Raw genomic sequence first — 27,735 nt, 5'->3', positions numbered from 1 at the left:
TTGCATCGGTATTCACCGAGGAGAGGGACATGACGGATGTTGAGGTTAGGGATAGATGTTTGATTACTCTAGGTCAAGTCGGCATAAGGAGGGAGGAAGTGTTGGGTATTCTAAAGGGCATTAAGGTGGACAAGTCCCCAGGTCCGGATGGGATCTATCCCAGGTTACTGAGGGAAGCGAGAGAGGAAATAGCTGGGGCCTTAACAGATATCTTTGCAGCATCCTTAAACACGGGTGAGGTCCCGGAGGACTGGAGAATTGCTAATGTTGTCCCCTTGTTTAAGGAGGCTAGCAGGGATAATCCAGGTAATTATAGACCGGTGAGCCTGACGTCAGTGGTAGGGAAGCTGCTGGAGAAGATACTGAGGGATAGGATCTATTCCCATTTGGAAGAAAATGGGCTCATCAGTGATAGGCAACATGGTTTTGTGCAGGGAAGGTCATGTCTTACCAACTTAATAGAATTCTTTGAGGAAGTGACAAAGTTGATTGATGAGGGAAGGGCTGTCGATGTCATATACATGGACTTCAGTAAGGCGTTTGATAAGGTTCCCCATGGCAGGCTGATGGAGAAAGTGAAGGCGCTTGGGGTCCAAGGTGTACTAGCTAGATGGATAAAGAACTGGCTGGGCAACAGGAGACAGAGAGTAGCAGTAGAAGGGAGTTGCTCAAAATGGAGACGTGTGACCAGTGGTGTTCCACAGGGATCCGTGCTGGGACCACTGTTGTTTGTGATATACATTAATGATTTGGAGGAAAGTATAGGTGGACTGATTAGCAAGTTTGCAGACGACACTAAGATTGGTGGAGTAGCAGATAGTGAAGGGGACTGTCAGAGAATACAGCAGAATATAGATAGACTGGAGAGTTGGGCAGAGAAATGGCAGATGGAGTTCAATCAGGGCAAATGCGAGGTGATGCATTTTGGAAGATCCAATTCAAGAGTGAACTATACAGTAAATGGAAAAGTCCTGGGGAAAATTGATGTCCAGAGAGATTTGGGTGTTCAGGTCCATTGTTCCCTGAAGGTGGCAACGCAGGTAAATAGAGTGGTCAAGAAGGCATACGGCATGCTTTCCTTCATCGGACGGGTTGAGTACAAGAGTTGGCAGGTCATGTTACAGTTGTATAGGACTTTGGTTCGGCCACATTTGGAATACTGCGTGCAGTTCTGGTCGCCACATTACCAAAAGGATGTGGATGCTTTGGAGAGGGTGCAGAGGAGGTTCACCAGGATGTTGCCTGGTATGGAGGGCGCTAGCTATGAAGAGAGGTTGAGTAGATTAGGATTATTTTCATTAGAAAGACGGAGGTTGAGGGGGGACCTGATTGAGGTGTACAAAATCATGAGAGGTATAGACAGGTTGGATAGCAAGAGGCTTTTTCCCAGAGTGGGGGTTTCAATTACAAGAGGACACGAGTTCAAAGTGAAAGGGGAAAAGTTTAGGGTGGATATGCGTGGAAAGTTCTTTACGCAGAGGGTGGTGGGCACCTGGAACGCATTGCCAGCGGAGGTGTTAGATGCGGGCACGATGGAGTCTTTTAAGATGTATCTAGACAGATACATGAATGGGCAGGAAGAAAAGAGATACAGAACCTTAGAAAATAGGCGACAGGTTTAGAGAGAGGATCTGGATCGGCGCAGGCTTGGAGGGCCGAAGGGCCTGTTCCTGTGCTGTAATTATCTTTGTTCTTTGTTCTTTGTTTCTTTGGGTGTTGGGGGAGGGGTGTGGTGGTGGGGAGTAAAATGGAGTGGGAGGCTCGGGAAGTCCTTCCTGACCCGTTCCCACTTCTGCCGACATTTTACGCAGGGTGACAGTAGCTAAAACCGGCCCAACTGCCCCAAGTCAATCAAGGCCCTTAAGTGGCCAGTTAATGGCCATTTAAGGGCCTCTGCCCATCGCCACGGGAATTATACCATTGGCTGGTTGAGCAGCCCAGGCCTGAGAAAAGTCACTTGACAAAAGCAGGCCTGGGAGTGGAGTGGTTGTGCGGGTGCCCTCATGATGATCAGGCACCCTGTGCCCGATGGAGGGGTGCCCCAGCCCACCCCGCCCCCAACACTCCCCCCACCCCGCCCCCAACACTCCCCCCACCCCGTCCCCAACACTGCCCCCAACACGCCCCCCACCCCGCCCCCAACACTCCCCCCAACCCCCTTCCCAACACTCCCCCCATCCCCCATACCCCCCATCAACCACCCTTGCCTCACCTGGGCCCAACCGATCACCCCCGGCGAGCCCTCAAAAACTTACCTTTTCCCAGGGCCGACCCTCCTCTTGTTCTGAAGCTGGGTGTAGACCCAGCAATGGCCACCGCTCCCGGTGGTGTTGCTGGGACGAAGGGCTCCTGCCCTCTGATTGGCTGTCAGCTCCATGAGGCAGGACTTCCTGCCTCAATCAGGTGGAGGTCCTACCTCAGACCAGTTCAGGGCCTGGGGACCATTAAATGTGTTCTGGACCCCCAGGCCAGGGGGAGGTGGGATCACCACTGACTTTTCAGTTGGTGGACGGCTCCTGTCCAATGAAAGTAACATTCTGGCCTATGACTCCAGTGAGATGTGTTTAGCTCCAGAGCTCCCAGTCAGATTTCCTCCATGATTTGCTAATTCAAAAGTATCAGCTCGTTCTTGTGCGATTTGGCTGCACTGCTCCAAGTGAGCAAAGGAAGTTGGTGAAACTGTGACTCCTCCTGACCTGGAATTCTGCTATTAACTTCGGATCAGAATATTGGATCCCTCAGGATCAGTGGCAGGTGAAAGGTTTTCCGAGTTGGACAGGGCAGTATTGAGCTTGTGTGGCTGCTCTGTGTCTGGATGGAGGGACTGTGAGAAAACAGAAGACCCGCCACTGACTGGCTCGGGTGCATCATTCAGCTGGAGGAGCTGATCCCAGAATGAACCCGGTCAGCACCAGGACGTTGGGTGATGGTCCCTAAAAACAGTCGAGGCAGCCTTGTTAAAACAGCGGCGATAGAGGTTGCCAACTGAAGGGGCACCAGTCTCCCTGCCACAGTGATTGATTGTCATTTGATCAGGCAACACCTCCAGGTGCTCAGATCCGATTTTCCGGAATTCTGAGTCAGATTTGGCGAATCCTTGGAAACTTTCTCATGGACCGCCAGCAGCTGCAGAACCCCGGTTCAGAACCGCTGATGCAGATTGTGGAGGGAGAGAAAGTAGTTTGCACATGGCAAAGATTGAGAAAGTATGAGGTGGGATTGAGAGGTTCAGGGTGAGGGCAGGGACGTGTGTGTCAGAGAGTGGGGGGCGGATGAGTGTGTGTCACTGTGCAGGGTGGGTGTGTATCAGAGTATGCAGGGTGGGTGAGCGTGTGTCAGTGTGTGCAGGGTGAGCGTGTGTCAGTGTGTGCAGGGCGGGTGAGCGTGTGTCAGAGTGCAGGGCGGGTGAGCGTGTGTCAGTGTGTGCAGGGTGAGCGTGTGTCAGAGTGCAGGGCGGGTGAGCGTGTGTCAGAGTGCAGGGCAGGTGAGCGTGTGTCAGAGTGCAGGGCGGGTGAGCGTGTGTCAGAGTGCAGGGCGGGTGAGCGTGTGTCAGAGTGCAGGGCGGGTGAGCGTGTGTCAGAGTGCAGGGCAGGTGAGCGTGTGTCAGAGTGCAGGGCGGGTGAGCGTGTGTCAGTGTGTGCAGGGTGAGCGTGTGTCAGTGTGTGCAGGGCGGGTGAGCGTGTGTCAGAGTGCAGGGCGGGTGAGCGTGTGTCAGTGTGTGCAGGGTGAGCGTGTGTCAGTGTGTGCAGGGTGAGCGTGTGTCAGAGTGCAGGGCGGGTGAGCGTGTGTCAGAGTGCAGGGCGGGTGAGCGTGTGTCAGTGTGTGCAGGGCGGGTGAGCGTGTGTCAGTGTGTGCAGGGCGGGTGAGCGTGTGTCAGAGTGCAGGGTGAGCGTGTGTCAGCGTGCAAGGCGGGTGAGCGTGTGTCAGTGTGTTCAGGGCGGGCGAGCATGTGTCGGAGTGTGCGGGGCGAGCGTGTGTCAGAGTGCAAGGCGGGTGAGCGTGTGTCAGTGTGTGCAGGGTGAGCGTGTGTCAGTGTGTGCAGGGCGGGTGAGCGTGTGTCAGAGTGCAGGGCGGGTGAGCGTCTGTCAGCGTGTGTCAGAGTGTGCAGGGTGAGCGTGTGTCAGCGTGTGTCAGTGTGTTCAGGGCGGGCGAGCATGTGTCGGAGTGTGCGGGGCGAGCGTGTGTCAGAGTGCAAGGCGGGTGAGCGTGTGTCAGTGTGTGCAGGGTGAGCGTGTGTCAGTGTGTGCAGGGCGGGTGAGCGTGTGTCAGAGTGCAGGGCGGGTGAGCGTCTGTCAGCGTGTGTCAGTGTGTGCAGGGTGAGCGTGTGTCAGTGTGTTCAGGGCAGGCGAGCATGTGTCGGAGTGTGCGGGGCGAGCGTGTGTCAGAGTGCAAGGCGGGTGAGCGTGTGTCAGTGTGTGCAGGGTGAGCGTGTGTCAGTGTGTGCAGGGCGGGTGAGCGTGTGTCAGAGTGCAGGGCGGGTGAGCGTCTGTCAGCGTGTGTCAGTGTGTGCAGGGTGAGCGTGTGTCAGTGTGTTCAGGGCAGGCGAGCATGTGTCGGAGTGTGCGGGGCGAGCGTGTGTCAGTGTGTGCAGGGCGGGCGTGTGTCAGTGTGTGCAGGGCGGGCGTGTGTCAGTGTGTGCAGGGCGGGCGTGTGTCAGTGTGTGCAGGGCAGGCGTGTGTCAGTGTGTGCAGGGCGGGCATGTGTCAGTGTGTGCAGGGCGGGCGTGTGTCAGTATGTGCAGGGTGAGCGTGTGTCAGTGTTCATGGTGGGTGAGCGTGTGTCAGTGTGTGAAGGGTGAGCGTGTGTCAGTGTTCATGGTGGGTGAGCGTGTGTCAGAGTGTGCAGGATGAGCGTGTGTCAGAGTGCAAGGCGGGTGAGTGTGTGTCAGAGTGCAGGGCGGGTGAGCGTGTGTCAGAGTGCAGGGCGGGTGAGCGTGTGTCAGAGTGCAGGGCGGGTGAGCGTGTGTCAGTATGTGCAGGGCGAGCGTGTGTCAGTGTGTGCAGGGCGAGCGTGTGTCAGAGTGTGCAGGGCGAGCGTGTGTCAGAGTGTGCAGGGCGAGCGTGTGTCAGAGTGTGCAGGGCGAGCGTGTGTCAGAGTGTGCAGGGCGAGCGTGTGTCAGAGTGTGCAGGGCGAGCGTGTGTCAGAGTGTGCAGGGCGAGCGTGTGTCAGAGTGTGCAGGGCGAGCGTGTGTCAGAGTGTGCAGGGCGAGCGTGTGTCAGAGTGTGCAGGGCGAGCGTGTGTCAGAGTGTGCAGGGCGAGCGTGTGTCAGAGTGTGCAGGGCGAGCGTGTGTCAGAGTGTGCAGGGCGAGCGTGTGTCAGAGTGTGCAGGGCGAGCGTGTGTCAGAGTGTGCAGGGCGAGCGTGTGTCAGAGTGTGCAGGGCGAGCGTGTGTCAGAGTGTGCAGGGCGAGCGTGTGTCAGAGTGTGCAGGGCGAGCGTGTGTCAGAGTGTGCAGGGCGAGCGTGTGTCAGAGTGTGCAGGGCGAGCGTGTGTCAGTATGTGCAGGGCGAGCGTGTGTCAGAGTGCAGGGCGGGTGAGCGTGTGTCAGTGTGTGAAGGGTGAGCGTGTGTCAGTGTTCATGGTGGGTGAGCGTGTGTCAGTGTGCAGGGTGAGCGTGTGTCAGAGTGCAAGGCGGGTGAGCGTGTGTCAGTGTGTGCAGGGCGGGCGAGCGTGTGTCAGTGTTCATGGTGGGTGAGCGTGTGTCAGAGTGTGCAGAGTGTGCAGGGTGAGCGTGTGTCAGTGTGTGCAGGGTGAGCGTGTGTCAGTGTTCATGGTGGGTGAGCGTGTTTCAGTGTTCATGGTGGGTGAGCGTGTGTCAGAGTGTGCAGGGTGAGCGTGTGTCAGTGTGTGCAGGGTGAGCGTGTGTGCAGGGTGAGCGTGTGTCAGTGTGCAGGGCGAGCATGTGTCGGAGGGTGCACGGCGAGCGTGTGTCGGAGGGTGCAGGGCGAGCGTGTGTCGGAGGGTGCAGGGCGAGCGTGTGTTGGAGGGTGCAGGGCGAGCGTGTGTCGGAGGGTGCAGGGCGGGCGTGTGTCAGTATGTGCAGGGTGAGCGTGTGTCAGTGTTCATGGTGGGTGAGCGTGTGTCAGTGTGTGAAGGGTGAGCGTGTGTCAGTGTTCATGGTGGGTGAGCGTGTGTCAGAGTGTGCAGGGTGAGCGTGTGTCAGAGTGCAGGGCGGGTGAGTGTGTGTCAGAGTGCAGGGCGGGTGAGTGTGTGTCAGAGTGCAGGGCGGGTGAGCGTGTGTCAGAGTGCAGGGCGGGTGAGCGTGTGTCAGTGTGTGCAGGGCGAGCGTGTGTCAGAGTGTGCAGGGCGAGCGTGTGTCAGAGTGTGCAGGGCGAGCGTGTGTCAGAGTGTGCAGGGCGAGCGTGTGTCAGAGTGTGCAGGGCGAGCGTGTGTCAGAGTGTGCAGGGCGAGCGTGTGTCAGAGTGCAGGGCGGGTGAGCGTGTGTCAGTGTGTGAAGGGTGAGCGTGTGTCAGTGTGTGAAGGGTGAGCGTGTGTCAGTGTTCATGGTGGGTGAGCGTGTGTCAGTGTGCAGGGTGAGCGTGTGTCAGAGTGCAAGGCGGGTGAGCGTGTGTCAGTGTGTGCAGGGCGGGCGAGCGTGTGTCAGTGTTCATGGTGGGTGAGCGTGTGTCAGAGTGTGCAGGGTGAGCGTGTGTCAGTGTGTGCAGGGTGAGCGTGTGTCAGTGTTCATGGTGGGTGAGCGTGTGTCAGTGTTCATGGTGGGTGAGCGTGTGTCAGTGTGTGCAGGGTGAGCGTGTGTCAGTGTGCAGGGTGAGCGTGTGTCGGAGGGTGCAGGGCGAGCGTGTGTCGGAGGGTGCAGGGCGAGCGTGTGTCGGAGGGTGCAGGGCGAGCGTGTGTCGGAGGGTGCAGGGCGAGCGTGTGTCGGAGGGTGCAGGGCGAGCGTGTGTCGGAGGGTGCAGGGCGAGCGTGTGTCGGAGGGTGCAGGGCGAGCGTGTGTCGGAGGGTGCAGGGTGAGCGTGTGTCAGTATGCAGGGCGAGCGTGTGTCGGAGGGTGCAGGGCGAGCGTGTGTCGGAGGGTGCAGGGCGAGCGTGTGTCGGAGGGTGCAGGGCGAGCGTGTGTCGGAGGGTGCAGGGCGGGCGAGCGTGTGTCAGTGTTCATGGTGGGTGAGCGTGTGTCAGTGTTCATGGTGGGTGAGCGTGTGTCAGAGTGTGCAGGGTGAGCGTGTGTCAGTGTGTGCAGGGTGAGCGTGTGTCAGTGTGCAGGGTGAGCGTGTGTCAGTGTGCAGGGCGAGCGTGTGTCAGTGTGCAGGGCGAGCGTGTGTCGGAGGGTGCAGGGCGAGCGTGTGTCGGAGGGTGCAGGGCGAGCGTGTGTCGGAGGGTGCAGGGCGAGCGTGTGTCGGAGGGTGCAGGGCGAGCGTGTGTCGGAGGGTGCAGGGCGAGCGTGTGTCGGAGGGTGCAGGGCGAGCGTGTGTCGGAGGGTGCAGGGCGAGCGTGTGTCGGAGGGTGCAGGGCGAGTGTGTGTCGGAGGGTGCAGGGCGAGCGTGTGTCGGAGTGCAAGGCGGGTGAGCGTGTGTCAGTGTGTGCAGGGCGGGCGAGCGTGTGTCAGTGTTCATGGTGGGTGAGCGTGTGTCAGTGTTCATAGTGGGTGAGCGTGTGTCAGTGTTCATAGTGGGTGAGCGTGTGTCAGTGTGTGCAGGGTGAGCGTGTGTCAGTGTGTGCAGGGTGAGCGTGTGTCAGTGTGTGCAGGGCGAGCGTGTGTCAGAGTGTGCAGGGTGAGCGTGTGTCAGAGTGTGCAGGGTGAGCGTGTGTCAGTGTGTGCAGGGTGAGCGTGTGTCAGTGTGTGCAGGGTGAGCGTGTGTCAGAGTGTGCAGGGTGAGCGTGTGTCAGAGTGTGCAGGGTGAGCGTGTGTCAGAGTGTGCAGGGTGAGCGTGTGTCAGTGTGTGCAGGGTGAGCGTGTGTCAGTGTTCATGGTGGGTGAGCGTGTGTCAGTGTTCATGGTGGGTGAGCGTGTGTCAGTGTTCATAGTGGGTGAGCGTGTGTCAGAGTGTGCAGGGTGAGCGTGTGTCAGAGTGTGCAGGGTGAGCGTGTGTCAGAGTGTGCAGGGTGAGCGTGTGTCAGAGTGTGCAGGGTGAGCGTGTGTCAGTGTGTGCAGGGTGAGCGTGTGTCAGTGTGTGCAGGGTGAGCGTGTGTCAGTGTGTGCAGGGCGGGCGAGCGTGTGTCAGTGTTCATGGTGGGTGAGCGTGTGTCAGTGTTCATGGTGGGTGAGCGTGTGTCAGTGTGTGCAGGGTGAGCGTGTGTCAGTGTGTGCAGGGCGAGCGTGTGTCAGTGTTCATGGTGGGTGAGCGTGTGTCAGTGTTCATGGTGGGTGAGCGTGTGTCAGAGTGTGCAGGGTGAGCGTGTGTCAGAGTGTGCAGGGTGAGCGTGTGTCAGAGTGTGCAGGGTGAGCGTGTGTCAGAGTGTGCAGGGTGAGCGTGTGTCAGTGTGAGCAGGGTGAGCGTGTGTCAGTGTTCATGGTGGGTGAGCGTGTGTCAGAGTGTGCAGGGTGAGCGTGTGTCAGTGTGTGCAGGGTGAGCGTGTGTGCAGGGTGAGCGTGTGTCAGTGTGCAGGGCGAGCATGTGTCGGAGGGTGCACGGCGAGCGTGTGTCGGAGGGTGCAGGGCGAGCGTGTGTCGGAGGGTGCAGGGCGAGCGTGTGTCGGAGGGTGCAGGGCGAGCGTGTGTCGGAGGGTGCAGGGCGAGCGTGTGTCGGAGGGTGCAGGGCGAGCGTGTGTCGGAGGGTGCAGGGCGAGCGTGTGTCGGAGGGTGCAGGGTGAGCGTGTGTCAGAGTGCAGGGTGAGCGTGTGTCAGCGTGTGTCAGTGTGTTCAGGGCGGGCGAGCATGTGTCGGAGTGTGCGGGGCGAGCGTGTGTCAGAGTGCAAGGCGGGTGAGCGTGTGTCAGTGTGTGCAGGGTGAGCGTGTGTCAGTGTGTGCAGGGCGGGTGAGCGTGTGTCAGAGTGCAGGGCGGGTGAGCGTCTGTCAGCGTGTGTCAGAGTGTGCAGGGTGAGCGTGTGTCAGCGTGTGTCAGTGTGTTCAGGGCGGGCGAGCATGTGTCGGAGTGTGCGGGGCGAGCGTGTGTCAGAGTGCAAGGCGGGTGAGCGTGTGTCAGTGTGTGCAGGGTGAGCGTGTGTCAGTGTGTGCAGGGCGGGTGAGCGTGTGTCAGAGTGCAGGGCGGGTGAGCGTCTGTCAGCGTGTGTCAGTGTGTGCAGGGTGAGCGTGTGTCAGTGTGTTCAGGGCAGGCGAGCATGTGTCGGAGTGTGCGGGGCGAGCGTGTGTCAGAGTGCAAGGCGGGTGAGCGTGTGTCAGTGTGTGCAGGGTGAGCGTGTGTCAGTGTGTGCAGGGCGGGTGAGCGTGTGTCAGAGTGCAGGGCGGGTGAGCGTCTGTCAGCGTGTGTCAGTGTGTGCAGGGTGAGCGTGTGTCAGTGTGTTCAGGGCAGGCGAGCATGTGTCGGAGTGTGCGGGGCGAGCGTGTGTCAGTGTGTGCAGGGCGGGCGTGTGTCAGTGTGTGCAGGGCGGGCGTGTGTCAGTGTGTGCAGGGCGGGCGTGTGTCAGTGTGTGCAGGGCGGGCGTGTGTCAGTGTGTGCAGGGCGGGCATGTGTCAGTGTGTGCAGGGCGGGCGTGTGTCAGTATGTGCAGGGTGAGCGTGTGTCAGTGTTCATGGTGGGTGAGCGTGTGTCAGTGTGTGAAGGGTGAGCGTGTGTCAGTGTTCATGGTGGGTGAGCGTGTGTCAGAGTGTGCAGGATGAGCGTGTGTCAGAGTGCAAGGCGGGTGAGTGTGTGTCAGAGTGCAGGGCGGGTGAGTGTGTGTCAGAGTGCAGGGCGGGTGAGCGTGTGTCAGAGTGCAGGGCGGGTGAGCGTGTGTCAGAGTGCAGGGCGGGTGAGCGTGTGTCAGTATGTGCAGGGCGAGCGTGTGTCAGTGTGTGCAGGGCGAGCGTGTGTCAGAGTGTGCAGGGCGAGCGTGTGTCAGAGTGTGCAGGGCGAGCGTGTGTCAGAGTGTGCAGGGCGAGCGTGTGTCAGAGTGTGCAGGGCGAGCGTGTGTCAGAGTGTGCAGGGCGAGCGTGTGTCAGAGTGTGCAGGGCGAGCGTGTGTCAGAGTGTGCAGGGCGAGCGTGTGTCAGAGTGTGCAGGGCGAGCGTGTGTCAGAGTGTGCAGGGCGAGCGTGTGTCAGAGTGTGCAGGGCGAGCGTGTGTCAGTATGTGCAGGGCGAGCGTGTGTCAGAGTGCAGGGCGGGTGAGCGTGTGTCAGTGTGTGAAGGGTGAGCGTGTGTCAGTGTTCATGGTGGGTGAGCGTGTGTCAGTGTGCAGGGTGAGCGTGTGTCAGAGTGCAAGGCGGGTGAGCGTGTGTCAGTGTGTGCAGGGCGGGCGAGCGTGTGTCAGTGTTCATGGTGGGTGAGCGTGTGTCAGAGTGTGCAGGGTGAGCGTGTGTCAGTGTTCATGGTGGGTGAGCGTGTTTCAGTGTTCATGGTGGGTGAGCGTGTGTCAGAGTGTGCAGGGTGAGCGTGTGTCAGTGTGTGCAGGGTGAGCGTGTGTGCAGGGTGAGCGTGTGTCAGTGTGCAGGGCGAGCGTGTGTCGGAGGGTGCACGGCGAGCGTGTGTCGGAGGGTGCAGGGCGAGCGTGTGTCGGAGGGTGCAGGGCGAGCGTGTGTTGGAGGGTGCAGGGCGAGCGTGTGTCGGAGGGTGCAGGGCGGGCGTGTGTCAGTATGTGCAGGGTGAGCGTGTGTCAGTGTTCATGGTGGGTGAGCGTGTGTCAGTGTGTGAAGGGTGAGCGTGTGTCAGTGTTCATGGTGGGTGAGCGTGTGTCAGAGTGTGCAGGGTGAGCGTGTGTCAGAGTGCAAGGCGGGTGAGTGTGTGTCAGAGTGCAGGGCGGGTGAGTGTGTGTCAGAGTGCAGGGCGGGTGAGCGTGTGTCAGAGTGCAGGGCGGGTGAGCGTGTGTCAGTATGTGCAGGGCGAGCGTGTGTCAGAGTGTGCAGGGCGAGCGTGTGTCAGAGTGTGCAGGGCGAGCGTGTGTCAGAGTGTGCAGGGCGAGCGTGTGTCAGAGTGTGCAGGGCGAGCGTGTGTCAGAGTGTGCAGGGCGAGCGTGTGTCAGAGTGCAGGGCGGGTGAGCGTGTGTCAGTGTGTGAAGGGTGAGCGTGTGTCAGTGTGTGAAGGGTGAGCGTGTGTCAGTGTTCATGGTGGGTGAGCGTGTGTCAGTGTGCAGGGTGAGCGTGTGTCAGAGTGCAAGGCGGGTGAGCGTGTGTCAGTGTGTGCAGGGCGGGCGAGCGTGTGTCAGTGTTCATGGTGGGTGAGCGTGTGTCAGAGTGTGCAGGGTGAGCGTGTGTCAGTGTGTGCAGGGTGAGCGTGTGTCAGTGTTCATGGTGGGTGAGCGTGTGTCAGTGTTCATGGTGGGTGAGCGTGTGTCAGTGTGTGCAGGGTGAGCGTGTGTGCAGGGTGAGCGTGTGTCAGTGTGCAGGGCGAGCGTGTGTCGGAGGGTGCAGGGCGAGCGTGTGTCGGAGGGTGCAGGGCGAGCGTGTGTCGGAGGGTGCAGGGTGAGCGTGTGTCAGTATGCAGGGCGAGCGTGTGTCGGAGGGTGCAGGGCGAGCGTGTGTCGGAGGGTGCAGGGCGAGCGTGTGTCGGAGGGTGCAGGGCGAGCGTGTGTCGGAGGGTGCAGGGCGGGTGAGCGTGTGTCAGTGTGTGCAGGGCGGGCGAGCGTGTGTCAGTGTTCATGGTGGGTGAGCGTGTGTCAGTGTTCATGGTGGGTGAGCGTGTGTCAGAGTGTGCAGGGTGAGCGTGTGTCAGTGTGTGCAGGGTGAGCGTGTGTCAGTGTGCAGGGCGAGCGTGTGTCAGTGTGCAGGGCGAGCGTGTGTCAGTGTGCAGGGCGAGCGTGTGTCGGAGGGTGCAGGGCGAGCGTGTGTCGGAGGGTGCAGGGCGAGCGTGTGTCGGAGGGTGCAGGGCGAGCGTGTGTCGGAGGGTGCAGGGCGAGCGTGTGTCGGAGGGTGCAGGGCGAGCGTGTGTCGGAGTGCAGGGCGGGCGAGCGTGTGTCAGTGTTCATGGTGGGTGAGCGTGTGTCAGTGTTCATAGTGGGTGAGCGTGTGTCAGTGTGTGCAGGGTGAGCGTGTGTCAGTGTGTGCAGGGTGAGCGTGTGTCAGTGTGTGCAGGGCGAGCGTGTGTCAGTGTTCATGGTGGGTGAGCGTGTGTCAGTGTTCATGGTGGGTGAGCGTGTGTCAGAGTGTGCAGGGTGAGCGTGTGTCAGAGTGTGCAGGGTGAGCGTGTGTCAGAGTGTGCAGGGTGAGCGTGTGTCAGAGTGTGCAGGGTGAGCGTGTGTCAGTGTGTGCAGGGTGAGCGTGTGTCAGTGTTCATGGTGGGTGAGCGTGTGTCAGTGTTCATGGTGGGTGAGCGTGTGTCAGAGTGTGCAGGGTGAGCGTGTGTCAGAGTGTGCAGGGTGAGCGTGTGTCAGAGTGTGCAGGGTGAGCGTGTGTCAGTGTGTGCAGGGTGAGCGTGTGTCAGTGTGTGCAGGGTGAGCGTGTGTCAGTGTGTGCAGGGCGGGCGAGCGTGTGTCAGTGTTCATGGTGGGTGAGCGTGTGTCAGTGTTCATGGTGGGTGAGCGTGTGTCAGTGTGTGCAGGGTGAGCGTGTGTCAGTGTGTGCAGGGCGAGCGTGTGTCAGTGTTCATGGTGGGTGAGCGTGTGTCAGTGTTCATGGTGGGTGAGCGTGTGTCAGAGTGTGCAGGGTGAGCGTGTGTCAGAGTGTGCAGGGTGAGCGTGTGTCAGAGTGTGCAGGGTGAGCGTGTGTCAGAGTGTGCAGGGTGAGCGTGTGTCAGTGTGAGCAGGGTGAGCGTGTGTCAGTGTTCATGGTGGGTGAGCGTGTGTCAGTGTTCATGGTGGGTGAGCGTGTGTCAGAGTGTGCAGGGTGAGCGTGTGTCAGTGTGTGCAGGGTGAGCGTGTGTGCAGGGTGAGCGTGTGTCAGTGTGCAGGGCGAGCATGTGTCGGAGGGTGCACGGCGAGCGTGTGTCGGAGGGTGCAGGGCGAGCGTGTGTCGGAGGGTGCAGGGCGAGCGTGTGTCGGAGGGTGCAGGGCGAGCGTGTGTCGGAGGGTGCAGGGCGAGCGTGTGTCGGAGGGTGCAGGGTGCAAGACATACTGAGAGGGCAATGGATCATGCTTCACCTGCTGTCTTAAGCCAGAGCTTCAATGCCTCCATAAATCCTGTCCCTTTTCCAACCCCCAGGAAAATCCTCACCGTGTAACGTGGGCTCGGAGACGCTGCAGCACCATTAGTCAAAGTCTCTTCCAGTCCTGTCACCAAGAGGTTTTCTATCAGCCTTTCTATGAGTGGTGTGTCTTCGATGCTTGTGGGTGAGTAAAAGATTCAGCGGATGGATTGTAGCGAATGTCCCTGGAGCCACTCAGTTCCCCGGAGTATCTGATCCCGGGACACTCTCTCAGTTCCCAGGAGTGTCTGATCCCGGGACACTCTCTCAGTTCCCGGGAGTGTCTGATCCCGGGACACTCTCTCAGTTCCCAGGAGTGTCTGATCCCGGGACACTCTCTCAGTTCCCGGGAGTGTCTGATCCCGGGACACTCTCTCAGTTCCCGGGAGACTCTCAGTTCCCGGGAATGTCTGATCCCGGAAGACTCCCTCAGTTCCCGGCAGTGTCTGATCCCGGAGACTCTCAGTTCCCGGGAGTGTCTGATCCCGGAGACTCTCTCAGTTCCCGGGAGTGTCTGATCCCGGAGACTCCCTCAGTTCCCGGGAGTGTCTGATCCCGGAGACTCTCAGTTCCCGGGAGTATCTGATCCCGGGACACACTCTCAGTTCCCGGGAGTATCTGATCCCGGGACACACTCTCAGTTCCTGGGAGTGTCTGATCCCGGGACACTCTCTCAGTTCCTGGGAGTGTCTGATCCCGGGACACTCTCTCAGTTCCCGGGAGACTCTCAGTTCCCGGGAATGTCTGATCCCGGAAGACTCCCTCAGTTCCCGGGAGTGTCTGATCCCGGAGACTCTCAGTTCCCGGGAGTGTCTGATCCTAGGAGACTCTCTCAGTTCCCGGGACTGATGGAAATGGATAATGTGATGTTGTTTTTTCTCACTATGGGAAATGTTCCCTCCTGTTTGAGCAGCCACTTGCTGCCCGATGTTTAATGTAAATGGAAGGTTGATGTTGGGATCTGACTGTTCTTATCTGGTTGTTTTCAGCTGTGACACAGGAGGGGACTGTGAGTGCCTGTGTACTGCCATTGCTGCCTATGCTGAAGAATGTAACAAGAGGGGAGTCTACATCCGCTGGCGATCACAGGACCTCTGCCGTATGTACCCAGGGCAGTTTCACAAATCTGGCATGGTATGGATAGATATGTTGGGGTGACAGTTGGAAGCTGTGTAGAAACGCCGTAGCAGGAGGAGGGCAGTCAGCCCCTTCGATTCCATCACACCATGGCTGGTCTCTACTTCAACATTGATCTATCTTTGTGCAGTTTTCCTCAATCCCCTGACCCAACAAAAATCTATCGATCACAATCTTGAACAGAATCACAGAATAATACAATGTAGAATAGGCCCTTCGGCCCATCGAGTCTGCACCAATGCATTAAAGACACCTGACCTGTCTACCTAATCCCATTTGCCAGCACTTGGCCCAGAGCCTTGAAAGTTAGGACGTGCCAAGTGCTCATCCAGGTACTTTTTAAAGGATGTGAGGCAGCCCGCCTTTACCACCCTCCCAGGCAGGGCATTCCAGACCGTCACCACCCTCTGGGTAAAATAGTTCTTCCTCAAATCCCCCTTAACCTCCCGCCCCTCACCTTAAACTTGTGACCCCTCGTAACTGACCCTTCAACTAAGGGGAACAGCTGCTCCCTATCCACCCTGTCCATGCCCCTCATAATCTTGTACACCTCGATCAGGTCACCCCTCAGTCTTCTCTGCTCCAGTGGAAACAACCCAAGCCTATCCAACCTCTCTTCATAGCTTAAATGTTCCATCCCAGGCAACATCCTGGTAAATCGCCTCTGCACCCCCTCCAGTGCAATCACATCCTTCCTATAATGTGGCGACCAGAATTGCACACAGTACTCCAGCTGTGGCTTTACCAAAGTTCTGTACAACTCCAACATGACCTCCCTGCTTTTGTAATCTATGCCTCGATTGATAAAGGCAAGTGTCCCATATGCCTTTTTCACCACCCTATTAACCTGCCCTTCTGCCTTCAGAGATCTATGGACAAACACGCCAAGGTCCCTTTGTTCCTCGGAACTTCCCAGTGTCAGGTCTTTCATTGAATACTTCCGTGTCACATTACTCCTTCCAAAGTGTATCACCTCACATTTTTCAGGGTTAAATTCCATCTGCCACTTTTCTGCCCAATGATCCCATTGATCTGCAGAATCCAGAACCTTTGGGGGAGCGATTTCCAGATTTTCACTCCCCTTCCTGACATCACCCCTGAATGACCTGGCTCTAATTTTAAGGTGTTGCCCCCTTGATCTGGACTCTCCCCACCAGAAGAAATAGTTTCTCACTATCTACCCTAACAACTGCTTTAATCATCTTAAACACTTTGCTATTACTGAGACTTGGTTGAGGGAAGGGCATGATTGGCAACTAAATATCCCAGGATATCGATGCTTCAGGCGGGATAGAGAGGGAGGTAAAAGGGGTGGAGGAGTTGCATTACTGGTCAAAGAGGATATCACAGCTGTGCTGAAGGAGGGCACTATGGAGGACACGAGCTGTGAGGCAATATGGACAGAACTCAGAAATAGGAAGGGTGCGGTAACAATGTTGGGGCTGTACTACAGGCCTCCCAACAGCGAGCGTGAGATAGAGGTACAAATATGTAAACAGATTATGGAAAGATGTAGGAGCAACAGGGTGGTGGTGGTGATAGGAGATTTTAATTTTCCCAACATTGACTGGGATTCGCTTAGTGTTAGAGGTCCAGATGGAGCAGAATTTGTAAGGAGCATCCAGGAGGGTTTTCTAGAGCAGTATGTAAATAGTCCAACTCGGGAAGGGGCCATACTGGACCTGGTGTTGGGGAATGAGCCCGGCCAGGTTGTTGAAGTTTCAGTCGGGGACTACTTTGGGAATAGTGATCACAATTCCGTAAGCTTTAAAATACTCATGGACAAAGACGAGAGTGGGCCGAAAGGAAGAGTGCTAAATTGGGGGAAGGCCAACTATACCAAAATTCGGCAGGAGCTGGGAAATGTAGATTGGGAGCAGCTGTTTGAAGGTAAATCCACATGTGATATGTGGGAGGCTTTTAAAGAGAGGTTGATTAGCGTGCAGGAGAGACATGTTCCTGTGAAAATGAGGGATAGAAATGGCAAGATTAGGGAACCATGGATGACAGGTGAAATTGTGAGACTAGCTAAGAGGAAAAATGAAGCATACATAAGGTCTAGGCAGCTGATGAAAGACGAAGCTTTGAAAGAATATCGGGAATGTAGGACCAATCTGAAACGAGGAATTAAGAGGGCTAAAAGGGGTCATGAAATATCTTTAGCAAACAGGGTTAAGGAAAATCCCAAAGCCTTTTATTCATATATAAGGAGAAAGAGGGTAACTAGAGAAAGGATTGGCCCACTAAAGGACAAAGGAGGAAAGTTATGCTTGGACTCAGAGAAAATGGGTGAGATTCTAAACGAGTACTTTGCATCGGTATTCACCGAGGAGAGGGACATGACGGATGTTGAGGTTAGGGATAGATGTTTGATTACTCTCAGTCAAGTCGGCATAAGGAGGGAGGAAGTGTTGGGTATTCTAAAGGGCATTAAGGTGGACAAGTCCCCAGGTCCGGATGGGATCTATCCCAGGTTACTGAGGGAAGCAAGAGAGGAAATAGCTGGGGCCTTAACAGATATCTTTGCAGCATCCTTAAACACGGGTGAGGTCCCGGAGGACTGGAGAATTGCTAATGTTGTCCCCTTGTTTAAGAAGGGGAGCAGGGATAATCCAGGTAATTATAGACCGGTGAGCCTGACGTCAGTGGTAGGGAAGCTGCTGGAGAAGATACTGAGGGATAGGATCTATTCCCATTTGGAAGAAAATGGGCTCATCAGTGATAGGCAACATGGTTTTGTGCAGGGAAGGTCATGTCTTACCAACTTAATAGAATTCTTTGAGGAAGTGACAAAGTTGATTGATGAGGGAAGGGCTGTCGATGTCATATACATGGACTTCAGTAAGGCGTTTGATAAGGTTCCCCATGGCAGGCTGATGGAGAAAGTGAAGGCGCTTGGGGTCCAAGGTGTACTAGCTAGATGGATAAAGAACTGGCTGGGCAACAGGAGACAGAGAGTAGCAGTAGAAGGGAGTTTCTCTAAATGGAGACGTGTGACCAGTGGTGTTCCACAGGGATCCGTGCTGGGACCACTGTTGTTTGTGATATACATTAATGATTTGGAGGAAAGTATAGGTGGACTGATTAGCAAGTTTACAGACGACACTAAGATTGGTGGAGTGGCAGATAGTGAAGGGGACTGTCAGAGAATACAACAGAATATAGATAGATTGGAGAGTTGGGCAGAGAAATGGCAGATGGAGTTCAATCAGGGCAAATGTGAGGTGATGCATTTTGGAAGATCCAATTCAAGAGTGAACTATACAGTAAATGGAAAAGTCCTGGGGAAAATTAATGTCCAGAGAGATTTGGGTGTTCAGGTCCACTGTTCCCTGAAGGTGGCAACGCAGGTAAATAGAGTGGTCAAGAAGGCATACGGCATGCTTTCCTTCATCGGACGGGGCATTGAGTACAAGAGTTGGCAGGTCATGTTCCAGTTGTATAGGACTTTGGTTCGGCCACATTTGGAATACTGCGTGCAGTTCTGGTCGCCACATTATCAAAAGGATGTGGATGCTTTGGAGAGGGTGCAGAGGAGGTTCACCAGGATGTTGCCTGGTATGGAGGGCGCTAGCTATGAAGAGAGGTTGAGTAGATTAGGATTATTTTCATTAGAAAGACGGAGGTTGAGGGGGGACCTGATTGAGGTGTACAAAATCATGAGAGGTATAGACAGGGTGGATAGCAAGAGGCTTTTTCCCAGAGTGGGGGTTTCAATTACTAGAGGACACGAGTTCAAAGTGAAAGGGGAAAAGTTTAGGGGGGATATGCGTGGAAAGTTCTTTACGCAGAGGGTGGTGGGTGCCTGGAACGCATTGCCAGCGGAGGTGGTAGATGCGGGCACGATGGAGTCTTTTAAGATGTATCTAGACAGATACATGAATGGGCAGGAAGAAAAGAGATACAGAACCTTAGAAAATAGGCGACATGTTTAGAGAGAGGATCTGGATCGGCGCAGGCTTGGAGGGCCGAAGGGCCTGTTCCTGTGCTGTAATTATCTTTGTTCTTTGTTCTTTGTACTTCAATTAGCTCACCCCCAAATCTGCTATACTCAAGGGAACACAAGCCCAGTCTCTATTGTCCACTCACAATCTATCAATGTCACTTTGCAATGTTCTGCTCCCATCTACACAATTTACTCTGCCTCCGAACTTAGTGTCGTCTACAAACTCAGATAAAGAGCTCTCTATTGCTTCACCCAAGTTATTCACATAATCACAGAAACGTTACAGTGTAGAAGGAGGCAATTCGGCCCATCATGTCCGTACTGGCTCTCTGAAAGAGCAATTCCCTCAGTCCCATTCCCCACCTTCTCCCCGTAACCCTGCACATTCTTCCTTTTCATATAACTGTCTGATTCCCTTTTGAAGGCTTCAATGTTCGGCGGAGAGTTTCATCTGTTGACTTTTTTTTATTAAAATAAAACCACCCAGTTTGCCTCCACCACGTTCTCAGGCAGCGCATTCCAGACCTTAACCACTCGCTGTGTGAAAAAGTTTTTCCTCATGTCACTTTTGCTTCTTTACCAAATACTTTAAATCTGTGTCCTCTCGTTCTCGATCCTTTCACGAGTGGGACCAGTTTCTCTCTATCTACTCTGTCCAGACCCCTCATGATTTTGAATACTTCTATCAAATCACCTCTCAGCTTTCTCTTCTCCAAGGAGTCCTAACTGCTCCAATCTCTCTTCATAACCGAAGTTTAACTGGGATTTACCCTCTAGTAGGGTAAGTAGGGTTAAGAAAGTTTCTTCCAGTCTTAGGCAGGGATAAAGAGGCTTTACTGCTAAATAGCTGATTAGTCCAATCTGGTTGTTGCACTTTCAGCTTCAAGAACTATAAATACAGAGGTTTGGATGCAGCCTGAAAACATCTTTCCTCAAGTGTGGTGCCCAGAATTGGACTCAATACTCCAGCTTAGGCCGAATTTATACAAGTTCAACATAATTTCCTTGCTCTTGTACTCTATGTCCCTATTAATAAAGCCCAGGATACTGTATGCTTTATTAACTGCTCTCTCAACCTGTCCTGCCACCTTCAATGATTTATGCACATATACACCCAGGTCCCTCTGCTCCTGCATCCCCTTTAGAATTGTACCCTTTATTTTATATTGTCTCTTCATGTTCTTCCTACCGAAATGAATCACTTCACATTTCTCTGCATTGAACTTCATCTGCCACCTGTCTGCCCATTCCACCAACTTGTCTATGTCCTTTTGAAGTTCTCCATTATCCTCCTCACAGTTCACAATGCTTCCAAGTTTCATCTGCAAACTTTGAAATTGTGCCCTGTACACCAAACTCTAGGTCAGTAATATGTATCAGGAAAAGCAAGGATCCCAACACTGGGGAACTCCACTACAAACCTTCCTCCAGCCTGAAAAACATCCATTAACTACTACTCTTTGTTTCCTGTCCCTCAGCCAATTTCGTATCTATGTTGCTACCGTCCCTTTTATTCCATGAGCTATAACTTTGTTCACAAGTCTGTTGTGTGACACTGTATCAAACGCCTTTTGAGAGTCCATGTACACCACATCAACAGCATTGCCCTCATCAACCCTCTCTGTTACCTCCTCAAAAAACTCCAGCAAGTTAGTTAAACATGATTTTTGCCTTAAGAAATCCATGCTGGCTTTGTTTAATTAACCCACATTTGTCCATCTGACTATTAATTTTGACCCGCATTATTTTTTCTCGAAGTTACCCCACCACCAAAGTTAAACTGACCGGCCTGTAGTTGCTGGGCTTATCTTTACATCCTTTTCTAAACAAAGGTGTAATGTTTGCAATTCTCCAGTCCTCTGGCACCACCCCCGAGTCTAAGATAGACTGAAAAATTATGGTCAGTGCCTCTGCAATTTCTACCCTCACTTCCTTCAGTATCCTTGGATGCATCTCATCCGGTCCTGGTTTATTATTCACTTTAAGTACAGACAGTCTATCTAATACGTCCTCCTTATGAATTTTAAACCCCTCTAGTGTCTGAATTACCTCCTCTTTCACCATTGCCTGGGTTACATCTTCTTCCTTGGTAAAGACAGATGCAAAGTATTCATTTCATATCTTAGCGATGCCCTCTACCTCCATGTGTAAATCCCCTTTCTGGTCCCTAATTGGTCCCACTCCTCCTTTTACCACCCTTTAGCTGTTTATATGCCGAGAGAAAACTTTGGGATTTCCTTTAATGCTAGCTGCCAGTCTCTTTTCAATTTATTTGCCCCAGTTCCATTCTTACCCCATTGAAGTTGACCTTCCCCCAGTTAATTATTCTTACCCTGGATTGCTCTTTGTCCTTTTCCATAGTCAGCCCAAACCTTATGATACAATGATGACTATCCCTTAAATGCTCTCCTCCTGATACTTAATCCACTTGGCCCACCTCATTCTCAAGAACCAGGTCTAGCAGTGCCTCCTTTCTCACTGGACTAGAAACATACTGTTGTAGAACATTTTCCTGAACATACTCTAGGAACTCTTGCCCCTCACTGCCCTTTACACTACTATTATCCCAGTCTATGTTTGGATAATTGAAGTCCTCCTTTATAACTACCCTATAATTTTTGCACCTTTCTGTAATTTCCTTGCAAATTTGTTCCTCCATGTTCTTCCCACTAGCTGGTGTCCTATAGACAACACCGAGCAGTGTAACTGCACCTTTTTTGTTCCTTAGCTCTAACCAAATTGATTCAGTCCTTGACTCCTCTGGGACATCCATTTTCGCCAACACTGCAATGTTCTCCTTAATCAATACCGCCATCCCTCCCCCTTTTTTCCCTTTCCTGAACACCTTGTATCCAGAAATATTTAACACCCAGTCCTGCCCTTCTTTCATATAAAAGCAGAAAATGCTGGAAATACTCAGCAGGTCTGGCAGTATCTGTGGAGAGAGAAGCAGAGTTAACGTTTCAGATCTGAGACTCTGCTTCTCTCTCCACAAATGCTGCCAGACCTGCTGAGTATTTCCAGCAATTCTGGTTTTTATTTCAGATTTCCGGCATCTGCAGTATTTTGCTTTTATTTTAGTGTTTAATGCACTGCCTCTTCTCTTCCAGGAATGCCGACCTTGAAGAAGTTCTGCTCTTCTCTCTGTCAGGATTTCCATTTGTCTCTTGTACCTTGTTCAACTTAATTGCTTTCTATTTCACTCTGGCCCTTCTTTGAGCCAGCTCTCTGTTATAGCCACAACAGCATATTTCCACATGTCAATCTGTGCCTGTGCCTCACCAGTCTTATTAACCACACTCCGTACGTTCACATACATGCACATTAACCCTGATTTAGACTTTATTACTTTCTCCCTTACTCTGACCCCACCTAATAACTTACTATTCTCTACTCTAGTGCTATCTATCTCACCCAGTATTCTGTGCACCTTGGTATTTCTCTCTGATATTTCCTCCTGGTTCCCACACACCTGCCAAGTTAGTTTAAACCCTCCCCAAAAGCACCAGCAAATCACCCTGCAAGAAACACAGTCCTGGCTCTGTTCAGGTGCAACCCGTCCAGCCTGTCCAGGTCCCACCTTCTCCAGAACTGGTCCCAGTTTCCCAGGAATCCAAAACCCCCCCTCCGGCACCATCTTTCCAGCCACGTATTCGGTTGCTTTATCCTCCTATTTCTATACTCACTTGCACATGGCACAGGGAATAATCCGGAGATTACGACAATTGAGGTCAAAGAACAAAGAACAGTACAGCACAGGAACAGGCCCTTCGGCCCTCCAAGCCTGCGCCGATCTTGATGCCTGCCTAAACTGAAACCTTATTGACTTCCGGGGTCCGTATCCCTCTATTCCCATCCTATTCATGTATTTGTCAAGATGCCTCTTAAACGTCACTATCGTATCTGCTTCCACCACCTCCCCCGGCAGCAAATTCCAGGCACTCACCACCCTCTGTGTAAAGAACTTGCCTCACACATCCCCTCTAAAATTTGCCCCTCTCTCCTTAAACCTATGTCCCTTAGTAACTGACTCTTCCACCCTGGGAAAAAGCTTCTGACTATCCACTCTGTCCATGCCGCTCATAACTTTGTAAACCTCTATCATGTCGCCCCTCCACCTCCGTCGTTCCAGTGAAAACAATCCGAGTTTATCCAACCTCTCCTCATAGCTAATACCCTCCAGACCAGGCAACATCCTGGTAAACCTCTTCTGTACCCTCTCCAAAGCCTCCACGTCCTTCTGGTACTGTGGTGACCAGAATTGCATGCAATATTCTAAGTGTGGCCTAACTAAGGTTCTGTACAGCTGCAGCATGACTTGCCAATTTTTATACTCTACGCCCCGACCGATGAAGGCAAGCATGCCGTATGCCTTCTTGACTACCTTATCCACCTGCGTTGCCACTTTCAGTGACCTGTGGACCTGTACGCCCAGATCTCTCTGCCTGTCAATACTCCTAAGGGTTCTGCCATTTACTGTATACTTCCCACCTGCATTAGACCTTCCAAAATGCATTACCTCACATTTGTCCGGATTAAACTCCATCTACCATTTCGCCCCCCAAGTCTCCAACCGATCTATATCCTGCTGTATCCTCTGACAATCCTCATCACTATCCGCAACTCCACCAACCTTTGTGTCGTCTGCAAACTTACTAATCAGACCAGCTACATTTTCCTCCAAATCATTTATATATACTACAAACAGCAAAGGTCCCAGCACTGATCCCTGCGGAACACCACTAGTCACATCCCTCCATTCAGAAAAGCACCCTTCCACTGTTACCCTCTGTCTTCTATGACAAAGCCAGTTCTGTATCCATCTTGCCAGCTCACCTCTGATCCCGTGTGACTTCACCTTTTGTATCAGTCTGCCATGAGGGACCTTGTCAAAGGCTTTACTGAAGTCCATGTAGGCATGGACTTCAATCATCTTCGTCACTTCCTCAAAAAACTCAATCAAGTTAGTGAGACACGACCTCCGCTTCACAAAACCATGCTGTCTCTCGCTAATAAGTTCATTTGTTTCCAAATGGGAGTAAATCCTGTCCCGAAGAATCCTCTCTAATAATTTCCCTACCACTGATGTAAGGCTCACCAGCCTATAATTTCCTGGATTATCCTTGCTACCCTTCTTAAACAAAGGAACAACATTGGCTATTCTCCAGTCCTCTGGGATCTCACCTGTAGCCAATGAGGATGCAAAGATTTCTGTCAAGGCCCCAGAAACGCAAGCTCGAGGAACAGCATCTCATCTACCGATTAGGCACACTACAGCCTGCCAGACTGAACATTGAGTTCAATAATTTCTGAGCATGACAGCCCCCCATTTTACTTTCATTTTGAGTTTTTTTTTACATTTTTTACAATTTTTTTTTTGCATTTATTTCATTTCATCTTAGTTTGTTCAGTTTGCTTACCCACTGTTTTTTTTCATGTTTGCACTTGCTTTTGTTCAATATTCAGTGCATTAACACCTAATCTGTACTAATGCTTTGTCTTTCAACACACCATTAACATATTGTTTGCCTTTGCTCCGTGACGTTTTGGTCAGCTATGTGGCCTGGTCCAATCTACACCTTCTCCTTTGTTATCTCTTGCCCCACCCCCACCTCACTTGCTTATAACCTGTGACTTTTCTAATATTTGTCAGTTCTGAAGAAGGGTCACTGACCCGAAACGTTAACTCTGCTTCTCTTTCCACAGATGCTGCCAGACCTGCTGAGTGGTTCCAGCTTTTCTTGTTTTTATTTCAGATTTCCAGCATACGCAGTATTTTGCTTTTATTATCCCAGAAATTTCTTCCCTTGCCTCCCTCAGTATTCTGGGGTAGATCCCATCAGGCCCTGGGGACTTATCTATCTTAATGCTTTACAAGACTCCCAACACTTCCTCCTTTTTGATAACGACATGACCCAGACTATCTACACTCCCTTCCCTAGACTCATCATCTCCCAAGTCTTTCTCTTTGGTGAATACTGATGCTAAGTACATATTTAGTACCTCGCCCATTTCCTCTGGCTCCACGCATAGATTCCCTCCTCTGTCCTTGAGTGGGCCAACCCTTTCCCTGGTTACCCTCTTGCTCTTTATATACGTATAAAAAGCCTTGGGATTCTCCTTAATCCTGTTTGCCAATGACTTCTCATAACCCCTTTTAGCCCTCCTGACTCCTTGCTTAAGTTCCTTCCTACTGTCTTTATATTCCTCAAGGGATTCGTCTGTTCCTAGCCTTCCAGCCCTTACGAATGCTTCCTTTTTCTTTTTGACTAGGCTCACAATATCCCGCGTTATCCAAGGTTCCCGAAACTTGCCAAACTTATCCTTCTTCCTCACAGGAACATGCTGGTCCTGGATTCTAATCAACTGACGTTTGAAAGACTCCCACATGTCAGATGTTGATTTACCCTCAAACAGCCGCCCCCAATCTAAATTCTTCAGTTCCTGCCTAATATTGTTATAATTAGCCTTCCACCAATTTAGCACCTTCACCCGAGGACTACTCTTATCCTTATCCACAAGAACCTTAAAACTTATGGAATTATGGTCACTGTTCCCGAAATGCTCCCCTACTGAAACTTCGACCACCTGGCCGGGCTCATTCCCCAATACCAGGTCCAGAATGGCCCCATCCCTAGTTGGACTATCTACGTATAGTTTCAAGAAGCCCTCCTGGATGCTGCTTACAAATTCTGCCCCATCCAAACCCCCAGCACTAAGTGAGTCCCGGTCAATATAGGGGAAGTTAAAATCACCCACCACTACAACCCTTTTACCTTTACATCTTTCCAAAAACTGTCTATATATCTGCTCCTCTACCTCCCGCTGGCTATTGGGAGGCCTGTGGTAAACCCCCAACATCGTGACTGCACCCTTTCTATTCCTGAGCTCCACCCATATTGCCTCGCTGCATGACCCCTCCGAGGTGTCCTCCCGCAGTACAGCTGTGATATTCTCCTTAACCAGTAATGCAACTCCCCCACCCCTTTTACATCCCCCTCTATCCCGCCTGAAGCTTCTAAATCTTGGAACATTTAGCTGCCAATCCTGTCCTTTCCTCAACCAAGTCTCTGTAATAGCAACAACATAATAGTTCCAAGTACTAATCCAAGCTCGAAGTTCATCTGCCTTACCTGTTATACTTCTGGCATTGAAACAAATGCACTTCAGACCACCAGTCCCGCTGTGCTCAGCAACATCTCCCTGCCTGCTCTTCCTCTTAGTCTTACTGGCCTTATTTACTGGTTCCCCATCATTTATTTCACTTGTTGTCCTACTGCTCTGGTTCCCACCTCCCTGCCACACTAGTTTAAACCCTCCCGAGTGACACTCGCAAACCTCGCAGCCAGGATATTTGTGCCCCTCCAGTTTAGATGCAACCCGTCCTTCTTGTACAGGTCCCATCTGTCCCTGAAGAGATCCCAATGGTCCAGATATCTGAAACCCTCCCTTCTACACCAGCTGTTCAGCCACATGTTTAGCTGCACTATCTTCCTATTTCTAGCCTCACTGGCACATGGTACAGGGAGTAATCCCGAGATTACAACCCTATTATTAGGTCCTGCTTGCTAATTTCTTACCTAGCTCGGTAAACTCTTTCTGCAGAACCACATCCCTCTTTCTGCCTATGTTGTTGGTTCCGATGTGGACCACGACTGCTGGCTGTTCACCCTCCCCCTTCAGGATGCTCTGCAGTTGCTCAGTGACATCCTTGACCCTGGCACCAGGGAGGCAACACATCATCCTGGATTCATGTCTGCGGCCACAGAAACGCCTGTCTGTTCCCTGACTATTGAATCACCCATCACTATGTCTCTTTCAGTCTTCCCTGTACCGTCCTGTGCAGCTGAGCCACCCGTGGTACCATGGACTTGGCTGCACTCCCCAGGTGAAGCATCACTTTCCTCAGTATTCAGAACTGAATATCTGTTGGAGAGTGAGATGCACTCTGGGGTCTCCTGCACTCCCTGCCTGGTGGTCACCCATTCCCTCTCTCCCTGCATCCTCTTAAACAGCAGTGTGACCACATCTATAAATGTGCTGTCCATGAAGCTGCTCGCCTTGTGGATACACCCATGTCACCAGCTGCTGATCAAGTTCCGATACCTGAAATTCAAGCTGCTGCAACTGACAACACTTCCTGCACAAATGGTTATCCAGGACCTGAGAAGGAACCTGGAGCTCCCACATAACACAGGTTGAACACTGCAAAGGTTGAAACAGCTCTGACATTCCTCTATCTATCAGATAATGAACCTTGGTACCACAATTAAACACTGCTATGAATAAAGTCCTCATCAGAGAACTCCTCTTTGCTGACGATGCTGCTTTAACATCTCACACTGAAGAATGCCTGCAGAGTCTCATCGACAGGTTTGCGTCTGCCTGCAATGAATTTGGCCTAACCATCAGCCTCAAGAAAACGAACATCATGGGGCAGGATGTCAGAAATGCTCCATCCATCAATATTGGCGACCACGCCCTGGAAGTGGTTCAAGAGTTCACCTACCTAGGCTCAACTATCACCAGTAACCTGTCTCTAGATGCAGAAATCAACAAGCGCATGGGTAAGGCTTCCACTGCTATGTTCAGACTGGCCAAGAGAGTGTGGGAAAATGGCGCACTGACACGGAACACAAAAGTCCAAGTGTATCAGGCCTGTGTCCTCAGTACCTTGCTCTACGGCAGCGAGGCCTGGACAACGTATGCCAGCCAAGAGCGACGTCTCAATTCATTCCATCTTCGCTGCCTTCGGAGAATACTTGGCATCAGGTGGCAGGACTATATCTCCAACACAGAAGTCCTTGAAGCGGCCAACATCCCCAGCTTATACACACTACTGAGTCAGCGGCGCTTGAGATGGCTTGGCCATGTGAGCCGCATGGAAGATGGCAGGATCCCCAAAGACACATTGTACAGCGAGCTCGCCACTGGTATCAGACCCACCGGCCGTCCATGTCTCCGTTATAAAGACGTCTGCAAACGCGACATGAAATCGTGTGACATTGATCACAAGTCGTGGGAGTCAGTTGCCAGCATTCGCCAGAGCTGGCGGGCAGCCATAAAGACAGGGCTAAATTGTGGCGAGTCGAAGAGACTTAGTAGTTGGCAGGAAAAAAGACAGAGGCGCAAGGGGAGAGCCAACTGTGCAACAGCCCCAACAAACAAATTTCTCTGCAGCACCTGTGGAAGAGCCTGTCACTCCAGAATTGGCCTTTATAGCCACTCCAGGCGCTGCTTCACAAACCACTGACCACCTCCAGACGCGTATCCATTGTCTCTCGAGATAAGGAGGCCCAAAAGAAAGAAAGAAGAATGAATAAAGTCTGTTGCTGCTGATACTAATAACCGTACCAACAAGAATAATCACCTTACTACTGCTGATACTAAACTTTACTGATACTAATCTACTCTACCACTATTAATCTACTCTACTAATACATAAACGCTAACAATAGTAGTAATAACCTCATCAATAGTAATAA

General features: G+C 52.9%; 1 protein-coding gene across 1 annotated transcript in view; it reads left to right on the top strand.

Annotated features, from left to right (window-relative positions):
* The window catches only part of LOC137369688 (SCO-spondin-like), a 100,700-nt gene that overhangs the window by 41,661 nt on the left and 31,304 nt on the right, over nt 1–27,735 (top strand). The window contains exons 8-9 of the mRNA XM_068031023.1: nt 13,185–13,312; nt 14,157–14,266. Of these exons, the coding sequence (XP_067887124.1) occupies nt 13,185–13,312; nt 14,157–14,266 (238 nt within the window). The remainder of the gene's footprint in view (nt 1–13,184; nt 13,313–14,156; nt 14,267–27,735) is intronic.

Source organism: Heterodontus francisci, chromosome 5 (genome assembly GCF_036365525.1).
Source record: "Heterodontus francisci isolate sHetFra1 chromosome 5, sHetFra1.hap1, whole genome shotgun sequence".
In the NCBI taxonomy this organism is placed as follows: Eukaryota; Metazoa; Chordata; class Chondrichthyes; order Heterodontiformes; family Heterodontidae; genus Heterodontus; species Heterodontus francisci.
Note: the sequence above shows the minus strand (reverse complement) of the source record. Positions and strands in the feature narration are given on the sequence as shown.